An 11,653-nucleotide genomic window follows, 5' to 3' on the forward strand; every position below is an offset into this window, starting at 1 on the left:
TGGTCTTTAGTGGCATTCGCCACCATAGTCTGTTGAATTTTGATGATATATAGCACATGAGAGTATGTGTTTATTAAACCCAACTACATGCCCACATGAAATGGATCTGTCTAGTCCGCATAAAATTGACTCCATAGCTAGGTAGGTGTGGCCCACAGCTGGTAGGGTGGGGGGCAGTGCCACTCACTGCAACTGCCAAGCTTGGTATGTTGAGACACATACAATATACTCACTGACTCGTGGCCAGTACACACGTCACCAGGTCAGGGTCTGGTTACTGGAAATGCCCTTGTGGGACTGATGCAGATGTCACAATATAGTGGAGCTTAGAACTTCTGAAGTCACCACATGACACTGCCAGTAATCTTCATTCAATAGTAGGGCATCTTTCCAAAGGTAGACATGTTGTCATGAATAGAAACAATGTAATTCTGTGGAGGTTCTCAATAGAAGGGCCTTCAGTGTCCCAGATCAGATCAGGGACACACACACACTCCACCACCACCACCATACTTGTCTCTTCTCCTGAGTGTAGATCAAAGATTCATGGCCAGTGCTTAGCTAAAAGCAAACATCATATGTGCTAATCCTTGCAATGGGTTCCAAATCATTGTGTTTACTACTAAAGTCTGAAAGCTTTTGTGGTTTTCTTAAATCTGACTTTGTGTTGCTGGACAGTATCTGCAGATATTGTACCGAGTCATGAGGCGTACTTTACAAGTTGACCTTCACCTATCTTGATAACAAAGCACCTTGTCTAAGGAGTAAGTTCACCAAGTGGGTTACTACTTTCTTTTATGTTTGTGAGAGCATTGTTCAGAACATCATTCTTATGAATGGCTTTTGTGTCATGTTATGTGTTTTGCAGCTACTGTTAATGTTATTAATGTTGCTGGATGTTACACCTCTTGCATTACACCACTATTAAAATCTTCATGAAATAAGGTATTCATCACTGCGTAATATGGACATTGTTCTGCATCAACATTACCACAGAAAATCATGTTACAAACAAACAGAATTGTGGGGCACTTACAGGTTTTGTATTAATGCTTTATCATCATCTTTCTCCTTTCTCTAGATTTTTATATTAAACATATGTTCTATCTTAACAGTCCCTATCATGCTCATCACTTAAATGGCAGTAACATTAGCATACCTTGTGAAATCATTATATATTTTCAAATTTGTTCAATTCCTAATATAGCTGCTTGGAACATCATCTAAAATCACTCCTTCTGATGTTACAATTTATTTCCCATAGCATATCTTTGGTAGCAGCTATTATATTTGGTTATTTCATTAGTTTTGCATTATATTAACTGCTTATAGCACTAGCTGAAGAGCTGTTAAATTTTAAATGCAATGTTATGTTGTTGCAATGATGTACTTTTTTTTGTTTTTACCCCAGGGAATTGAAGAAGGTATTTCACAGTTATCAAAACGAAGCAAAGATGAAAGACAAACATGTATCTGGAATTTTCCGCTAGAAATTACTTTTAAAAGCACGAATCCATTTGGCTGTGGGTAAATAATTACTTTTTTATGCTTGGCAGCTACAGAGTTTCCATTGCTAAATGCTGTGTAATTGCATATATTTTTGCAGGGCCACAATTAGTTATTAGTGTTTATGGACTTGACTTGTTTGGAAATGATGTTGTGAGAGGGTACGGTCTTTGCCATCTACCTATAGCTCCAGGACATTACAAGAAAGTGTATGTATTTACATTCATATTTCTCTCAGGATTATATTATTTTATATCTTCATTATACAGTTTTGACAAATTATGACTTTTTTGAGAAACAGTATTGCAAAGAAGTCCTGACTCAGAACCTAAAATTGAGTATCAAATTTTGGCTTTTGCTAAAAGGAGGCACTAACAGCAAAAAACTGATGGCAAGTCATGAAGTATGAAAAATGAGGGATTGCACTGTAATCAAATTATTTATTTGCCATTGTTGAAGTATTAGACCATATTTTTGATAACAGAATTTTCTGGCAGAACATAAATAATTTAGGTGTAAAGGTGACAACTCACAGGTTAGTAGAGGTGTTCATCAATACACTGCGCTGGGATTGCAGCTCTGCGTCTTGACTGTGGCTAGGGGTTGTGCCTGGTGGTGCTAACGAGGGAAGAAAGGAGGCAAGAGGAAGGGTTGGAGAAAGGTGGTTGACAGCAGTGGTGGGTGGGAGGGTTAAAATTTTATGCAGAAATTATAGCAGTATGACGTGACTCCTTTTAAAGGTGGTCCTGCCTTTGATGGGATAAGATGAGTCTGTAATGGGATAGGAGTAGCTTGTGCCGCGTACATAGTTTAAGTGTCGGTGGAATGCTAATTTAGAAAAGGTGGGAAGTATTGTGGATTGGATGTTCCTCATTTCTGGGCACAATGATAAATAGTTGAAAGTCTGGCAAGGGATTTGATTCAATTGGTCCGGTCCAGGATGATACTAGGCGATGAGTCCTTTGCATCTGGTTGTTGGGAGATTAGGGGTTTACAAGGAAATGGCTTGGGAAGTCTGTGGTCTAGGTGTGGAGGTAGTGCCTGTCTGTGGAGGCCGTAGCGGGACTGTCGACACACTGGACAAGGGAATTCTAGCCGCTGCAGATGCACTGCCTTCACATTGCCAGACATTGTCACTCTGTTATTCTCAACTCATAATTTAATCATTGTCTTTGTAACTTATCAGCAAGTGGAGTCAAACCATGTAATATAAATATAAACTAACTCTTTATGCAAAGTTTGCAGAATTGTGCACAATCTCGTGCACAAAGATCGCTGTCTTGATTGGCTTGTTTAACAAAGATAGTTGAGTTTGTATTTTGTAAACTTTTGCTAGCTGACTGTGCAAAATTGGATACTTCCCACACAATATTATGAAATTTGTGTTGGAGCAAATTGATGTTTTCGATGAGTGAACATCATTTATTTTTCACAGTTTGTCCGAAATATCTTTAACAGTTAGGCATTCACCTATGCATAGCAAAAGCTTCATGTTGAGCAACAAAATAAACCTTTAGTTTTAAGCATCAAAAGTGTAACAATAAATAAAAGTACATCAGACATCCAGTACACACCAACATCAAACTATGACAATCTACATCTACATCTACATCCATACTCCGCAAGCCACCTGACGGTGTGTGGCGGAGGGTACCCTAAGTACCTCTATCAGTTCTCACTTCTATTCCAGTCTTGTATTGTTCATGGAAAGAAGGATTGTCGGTATGCTTCTGTGTGGGCTCTAATCTGTCTGACTTTATCCTCATGCTCTCTTCGCGAGATATACGTAGGAAGGAGCAATATACTGCTTGACTCTTTGGTGAAGGTATGTTCTCGAAACTTTAACAAAAGCCCATACCGAGCTACTGAGCGTCTCTCCTACAGAGTCTTCCACTGGAGTTTATCTATCATCTCCGTAACACTTTCGCAATTACTAAATGATCCTGCAATGAAGCGTGCTGCTCTCCGTCCAATAAATGGAAGCACATCAGACATTCATTACACACCAACATCAATCAACAAATTAAGAGTTTCTATTGAGTTACAATCTTCAAAGAATATTAACATCCATAATAGTATAGGAAACACAGGTACTTTTACACAATTTAATTTTTTTTAAAGGAACACAGCCCATATGACTGTTTTATTGTTTATTTAAGTAAAACCCAAGTTTTGTCCTATTTTCAAGTATTTGATTTTACGTCTTTAACATATCATGATCTGATCATGTAAGTGTAGAAAATTTGTGGAATGTTTAAAGAGGTAGTATTGACAGCAATTGAGATATATATACCACATAAATTAATAAGTGATGGTACTGATCCCCCATGGTACACAAAATGGGTCAGATCGTTTTTGCAGAAGCAACGAAAAAAGCATGCCAAATTTAAAAGAACGCAAAATCCCCAAGATTGGCAAAGTTTTACAAAAGTTCGAAATATGGCGTGTACTTCAGTGCAAGATGCTTTTAATAATTTCCACAACGAAATTCTGTCTCAAAATCAAAATCCAAAGAGATTCTGGTCATACATAAAGCACACACGTGGCAAGATGCAATCAACACCTTCACTGCATTATAACAATAGTGAAATCACTGATGACAGTGCCACTAAAGCATATTTATTAAACAGGGTTTTCTGAAACTCCTTCATCAAAGAAGACATAGTAAATATTCTGAAATTCCAATCAAGAACAACTGCCAAGATGAGAAAAATAGAAGTTGATATCCTCGGTGCAACAAAGCAGCTTAAATCACTTAATAAAGGCAAAGCCTCCGGTCCAGATTTTATACCAGTCTGGTTTCTGTGAGAGTATGCTGATAAAATAGCTCCTTATTTAGCAACTTTATACGGCCACTCGATCACAGAAAGATCCACACCTAAAGACTGGAAAATTCCTCAAGTCACACCAATACCCAAAAAGGGAAGTAGGAGTAATCTGTTGAATTACAGGCCTATATCACTGATGTCGATTTGCAGTAGGGTTTTGGAACATATACTGTACTTGAAAAATTATGAAGTACCTCGAAGAAAAAGATTTATTAACACATAGTAGTCAGCACGGTTTCAGAAAATATCATTCCTGTGAAACACAACTAGCTCTTTACACTCATGATTCCATAGTTTTAGATTTCCAGAAGACTTTCAACACCGTTCCTCACAAGCGTCTTGTAACCAAACTACGTGTCTACATAGTATCACCTCAGTTGTGTGACTGGATTCGTGATTTCCTGTCAGAAAGGGCACAGTTCGTAGTAATAGACGGAAAGTCATTGAGTAAAACAGAAGTAATATCTGGCATTCCCCAAGGAAGTGTTTTAGGCCCTTTGCTGTTCCTGATCTATATCTATCTAGAGATACAGCATGAAGGTGTTTCATTGAACCCTCTGCAAGGCACTTTATTATGGATAGCAGAGTAATCACATAGACATATATTGCAGGACACTTATCATGTTGTCAAGCTCAAAATTGGCCATAAATTAAGAAAAATATTGGTACCCCATGAAATAAACAATAAAACAGTCAAATTCTGTGAATTTAAACCACATTTGGTTGATGCTTACATAGTTAGTATGGAAGGAATGAATACTATCTTTTAGGAAGTTACCAAGTGAATTTTCATCTATTTCGTAATGTCTGATGACAGTTTAAATAACAGTATTGGCGAAGAACTGTTGGTAGTACTGGAAATGGTTATATTTGATGTCAAGTTCCCAAGCAACAATGGAATTTTTAAGGGCGACAAAGCACCATGTCACTGGGCCATAACTGTTTGTGATTGGTTTGAAGAATATTCTGGATAATTCGAGCAAATGATTTGGCCACCCAGATTGCCTAACATAAATCCTGTCGGACACTTTTGGGACATAATCGAGAGGTCAGTTAATGAACAAAATCCTGCACTGGCAACACTTTCGCTGTCATGAACGGCTATAGCAGCAAGAGGGCTCAGTATATCTGCAGGGAACTTCTAACGATTTGTTGAGCCATGCCACATTGAATTGCTGAACTACGTTGGGCAAAAGGAGGTCCAAGTGATATTAGGAGGTGTCCTATAGCTTCTGTCATCTCAGGTTAATAACAATAACAATAATAATAATAATAATAATAATAATAATACTGATATTTTTTAATCTGTACAAAACTGATATTTTTGGCGTAGCAAGCTCAGAGTGTAGACATAGTGCACAAGCTAAGGCTTTGGGGAATAATGAAGGTCTAGTGGGAAATAACGGTATTAAGTTGTAATTGGGTAAGTGGTGCATACAGGACAAAGTAGACAGTATTGTTTTCGTAAGTATATCATTAACTGTCTTTTGAAACTGAAGATGTTATTCAGTTCTGTGAATGTTAAGAGAGAGAATTTCAGTGTCATATCCGTGCTAGTAACAATGACTAACAGGGGGCAGCTGGTATAATTTGATTCTCCTGTACTAGAATGTGCACCAGGAATACATATTATCTTTTTTATCTTTTGTAGATTTTTTAACATATTGACTTCACCCTCATTCCAGTAAAAATCTATTTTTCATTTGTCTTATATCATTGTACTAGATATCTCTATAATATGTAGAAGATAGTGTCCAAATGTTATATTTACACTGAAATCTCATTACTTTAAGAAATAAGTTCATGTTGTGCATTGATGTATGAGCAGACTAATTGCCTTTTAGTGTTCCATTGTTCATTCCAGAATCAGCGTCCCTTCTGCAGAAATTTACATGTTGGCTGACTGGTAGGCGACCTGAGTATGTTGACCCCAGAGTGCTCGCCCAAGGTGAAGGTCGAGAAGGTAACTTTCACATTTTGTGTTGTAATCACAAAGCTAAACAACAAAATTAAAAGTAAAATAAAGCAGAAACCACTGACAACAACACAACAGAACCAAACACAAACATGCAGTACCATAACAGTTACATAGAATAATCAGAAAAAGATTAAAGAAAACACAGCATGGCACACAATGTCATACAAACACAGACTCACGCAGAAAATCGCCAACATTTTCAAAATACACAACAGACAATGCAGTAAAAAATACATCCGAAAACTGACAAAGAACAGACAAATACTCCAGAAACCAGGTATATATCAACTAAAGTGTAACACTTGTGAAGGCAGATACATAGGACAAACAGGTTAAATATTTGATGTCAGATACAAAGAACACATGAGAGTGTGGAAGTGTGGGACAAACAACTCCACATTTGCAGAACACCTAAGAGAACACAACCATAAACCAACCACTAGAGAAGAAGACATGAAAATAATTAGAATCAACAATAAAAGAACACCACCTAACCGCGCAAAAAAATTACCACATACAGAAAAACAAAACAAAGCAGAAAGCAAAACCTGTTGAATGTTATAGTTACATGCCAAATAATAATAATACCACCACTCAATATAATAAGAATACCACCCAACATCTTTTCACTCACTTATCCATCAACACCTCCACAGAACATTGAAACCAAAAGTTAAATCAGCTGTCAACAAAGCTTTCAATCACTCTCTAACACACACACACACGCGCGCACGCATGCGCGCGCGCGCGCCCACACACACACACACACACACACACACACACACACACACACACACACACACACACACACACACACACCACGATTAGAAGTTGGTTTTGAACATATACATTGTTAGGTCGGTAGTATGTAGATGTACATAAACAAACCAAAGAGGAGGAAACACATAATGAAGTTACAATATTTACGTTGTCAAAAGCACAGTGTTCGAAGATATAGCTATGTCTAGTGGCAAAATAGTAATAGTACATAAAATCACTGTATCTAGTGGCAAAAGAATATTAGTATACTTCAAAAAAGAGGAGAAACATGGTGAACAGTGTGAAAAAGTTTGGAATACAAAACTGTGCTTGTATTTTGGAAAAGAAGTGGTAGTGCACCCCTTCTAAAGTGGTGTTCTGTTGTCCACCCAACCTCCATGACATCATAGTCCATCTCTATGCCACTCCCAGCTTTTTATATTAGTATGACTACCAGGCAGCTGTCAGCCAGGATAAATGGCCATGGTCGAAGTGTGGCCAAGAGCAAAGTGGACCATCCTGTCGCACATCATGAAGCTGAACATAACATGCTCGATTTCAATGGCTGTTTCACAAGCCGAGCCATATGGATCCTACACTCCACCATCAGCTTATTTGAAAATCACAAATGGAAGAACAAACAGTTTTTTTTGTCATGCCTGTCTCCAACTCAGAGTGTTGTATTTATAGTGATAGCAATCTATCCTTTTCAAAATTGTTTATGTTCCAACTTGGACTTTCTATTGTTAGATATTGAATTTAATTGAGGAATGCAAATAATGTAAAAGTACAGGCAGAAGGAAATAAATATGCCTAAAATGAGATTGACAGTAAATGCAAAGTGGCAAAACTGGAATGGCTTGAGGAGAATAGCAGAGCTGTAGTAGAAACTCACTTTTCCCTATTCTCACATGAAATCCTGCGATCCATGAATGAAGGGAAACAGGCGGAGCACATATTCTTAAATTTCCGTGAAGCCTTTGACACGGTGCCACACAGCAAACTATTACAAAGGTACAAACATACGGAATGGATTCCCAGGTATGTGAGTGGCTTGAAGACTGCTTAAGTAATGGAATCCAGTATGTAGTCCTTGATGTAAGTCTTCATCAGAGACAAGGTTATCGTCAGGAGTGCCCAAGGGAACTGCAATAGGAGATCACTTATTTGCTGTATACATTAATTGTCTGGTGGACATCAGCAGTTCTGCGGCTGATTGCTGATGATGCTGTGGTGTATGGGAAGGGGCATCATTGAGTGACTGTGGGAGGTTACCAGGTATGTAGGCGCAACATTGCAAAGCAATATGAAATGGAATGAGCATGTAAGGATTGTAGTAAGGAGGACGAATGGTGGACTTGGATTTATTGGGAGAATTATAGGAAAGAGTGGTGCATCTGTAAATGAGACCAAATATAGGACACTAGTGCAATCCATTGTTAAGTACTGTTCGAGTGGTTGGGATCTGTACCAGATGGGATTGAAGGAATTCAGAGAGAGGCTGCTGCTAGATTTGTTATTGATAGGTTTGAGCAACACATAAGTATTACTGAGATGCTTTGGTAATCACTGGACAGAAGGCGACATTGTTTTCGAGGAGATCTATTGAGAAAATTTAGAGAACTGCCATTTGAGGCTGGTTGCAGAATAGTGCTCCTGCCACCAACATACATTTTACGTAAGGACGATGAAGGTCAGATATGAGAAATTAGGGATTGTATTGAAGCATATAGAAAGTTGTTTTTCTCTTGCTCAATTTGCGAGTGGAATGGGAAAGGAAATGACATGGAGTGCTGTATACCCTCTGCCATATATCAGTTTTCAGAGTATGTATGTAGGCATAGAACTATATGAATATTAAGAAATGAGTATGAAGGAAGGTAGGGAAGACTGAAAGGAGTAAAGAATAATTGAAAGGGCTATGCAAAGGAAATGACAGTATTACAGAAAAGGAAGAGGAAGTAGATGAGGTCCATATGAGAGATATTGTGCTCCAAGAAGAATTTGACAGTGTACTGGAAGGCTTAATCTGTAAACAAAGTATATGGAGCAGATAACAGGTAGTCTTTGGGGTTAGCTAATCATGATAAAGCAATTTCACCTGGTATGTGGGACGTAAAACAGAAAAAATGTAATAATCCCATGGTCAAAGAAGACAGATTCTGACAAGGCACATCTTATTGAATTGCCAGGGTAAAAAATCATAGTTTTAAAGTAGTAACATGAATTATGTACAGAAGAGTGGGATGAGTGGTAGAACCCGACCTGAGGGCTAATCACTTCCATTTTTGTAGAAATGTAGGACCATATGAGGCACTTCTGACTATATAACAGAAGATAAGAGTGAAGAAAAAAAACTTACATTTGCAGGTTTAGTATATTTAGAACAAGATTTTGGTGCTGTAGACAGGAGAGCAGCCTGTGAATCTTCTAGGTAGCAGGGATAAAATACATGAAGAGAATAGTTATCTGCAACTTCTACAGACACCAGGTTGCGTTTATAAGAACCAAGGAATATGAAGGAAGGGCCATGGATAAGAAATACAGAGTCTGAGGTTGGCCAATGATATTGTGAGTTTATCAGAAGCAACAAAGGTCATAGATGATCATTTGAGCAGAATAGATAATTTCTTGAAAATTGGTTGTAAGAACAAAGGCAAAACAAGGATAATGAAGGGTAGTTGAATTAAATCGAGTAACACTGAGGGAGCTAGTTTGGGAAATGAGACACTAAAAGTAATGGATGAGTTTTGCCATTTGGGCAGCAAAGTAATTGACAGTGGCAGAACTGAGGATAATATAAAATGTAGACTGGCAGTAATAAGAAAAATCTTTTATGAGAAAGATAAATCTGTTAACTTGTAATTAAGTGTTAGGAAGTCTTTTCCAAAAGTATTTGGAGTGTAGCATTGTACGGAAGCAAAGTGTGGGAGATAAACAAAATGACAAGAATAAAGTAGAAATCTTTGAAACATGGTGCTACAGAAATCAAATTGTGGAGAATAGAAATTTGTGACACAAAATGACAAAAAGAAAGAGTAAAATGGTGGGACATACCCTGATAAATAGTTATTTTGGTAATGTTCTATGTGTATGCTTGTGTGCATGTACACGGGGTGTATGTGTATGGGGGGGGGGGTAATAATTGAAGTGGGAGACTTAATTTCAAGTGTATGTAGATTGCGATAGTTAAGTGGAGATCAAGAGACTTGCATAGGATTGGCTAGCATGGCGAGCTGTATCAAACCTGTCTTCAGGCTGAAGGCAATAACAACAAAATCATCAAAACATAAAATCTAAAATCCAATGATACAGAGTAGCAAGAAAAAAAATAATTTATGAAATAAAATTCTTGCATTTCATTAATTAATTGACATGTTCTGTTTTCGTCAAAACAGGTTACTAAAATGTTAGTTTTCATGTGTGGCTTATGCAGAAACCTCTTCGTTATAGAAAGGACATTTTGCTAACATCTTTTTTTTTCATTTGTTGCATTGATGTGTGTGTTTGACTGTGGTATGAGGTGATATCCAAAAGTTACCAAAATATACTGGTTAAAATTCTGTCATCAGTCACTTTCAATCACTCCTTGAGCGTGAGTGCACCGATCCCAGTGTTTCTGCTACTTTTGAAATGCACACAGGAAGTCTTCCCTTTGTTAGGGTGTTTAGCACACACTGCAGTTTCACTAAAATCTTCTACACCTATCAAACCTGCACCATTTTAAGTGTATATTCATCTCGGAGGAGGAGGAGAAGGAGGAGGTCATCACCTTATACTGCAATATTTTATTATTGTTTTGCTTTCTTCTGCTACTTTTCTTCCCTCTTGTATGTTGTTATTGTTTCCATGTTTTCAGTGACCCATGTTCAGTCTCGAGGGAATGTCCAGATCGAGTTTAGTGTGATGGTGCACAACTTTTCTGCATCTGGGTACTCAAGTCATGTACATGTACACCAATAGAAGAAATTTAATTTATTATTGTAAATATGTAATTTTGTTTTTTAATAAACAGACTTGAGAAAATAAATTATATGAATATGCAGTTCACAAGAAACCTACAGAATCCCTACATATGCATTAGAAGATAGTGGCAATAAGGTAAATAACATGTTTCTCTTCATTATTTCAGATATTTCTTATTATTATTGCAATTTTTGCCCAAAATATACACATTTTGTCAAAACTTGTTATCCTCTAAATGTCACCATTCTGTGTGCAGTATTCATTAAAAGTTACAATGATCAGTATATCTCAGAGCAAAGAAAATTTTGGAGTTAGTTGATTTGTACCTTTGGGGCATTCGTCATGCCATGATGAATTAGTAATATCAGCAAATGTTTTTTGTCCCCTAGCATTGCATCAACTCTGGGAAAATATATGTATGGGGTCTTATTTGACACCAAAGTGTTTCTACTAACTCTATGGCGACAAAATGTAAAATATTTCTACAAAAATAATAATGACTTATTGTGAGACCATAACTCCATTGTTGCAAGCCATAATCAAGTTTCAACCTTATAAAAAAGCTATCAGTGGAAATGTTCCTACCACTGACAAAGAGTGACTGAAAAACATGTTG

General features: G+C 37.3%; 1 protein-coding gene across 1 annotated transcript in view; it reads left to right on the forward strand.

The window, feature by feature from the left end:
- Nucleotides 1-11,101, forward strand: part of LOC126272013 (B9 domain-containing protein 1-like) — a 50,918-nt gene extending 39,817 nt beyond the window's left edge. Inside the window, exons 2-5 of the mRNA XM_049974502.1 lie at nucleotides 1,412-1,523; nucleotides 1,607-1,715; nucleotides 6,179-6,297; nucleotides 10,931-11,101. Of these exons, the coding sequence (XP_049830459.1) occupies nucleotides 1,412-1,523; nucleotides 1,607-1,715; nucleotides 6,179-6,297; nucleotides 10,931-11,034 (444 nt within the window). The 3' untranslated portion in view covers nucleotides 11,035-11,101. The remainder of the gene's footprint in view (nucleotides 1-1,411; nucleotides 1,524-1,606; nucleotides 1,716-6,178; nucleotides 6,298-10,930) is intronic.
- The last annotated feature ends 552 nt before the right edge of the window (nucleotides 11,102-11,653 follow it).

The sequence above is a fragment of the Schistocerca gregaria genome, chromosome 5 (genome assembly GCF_023897955.1).
Source record: "Schistocerca gregaria isolate iqSchGreg1 chromosome 5, iqSchGreg1.2, whole genome shotgun sequence".
Lineage (NCBI taxonomy): Eukaryota > Metazoa > Arthropoda > Insecta > Orthoptera > Acrididae > Schistocerca > Schistocerca gregaria.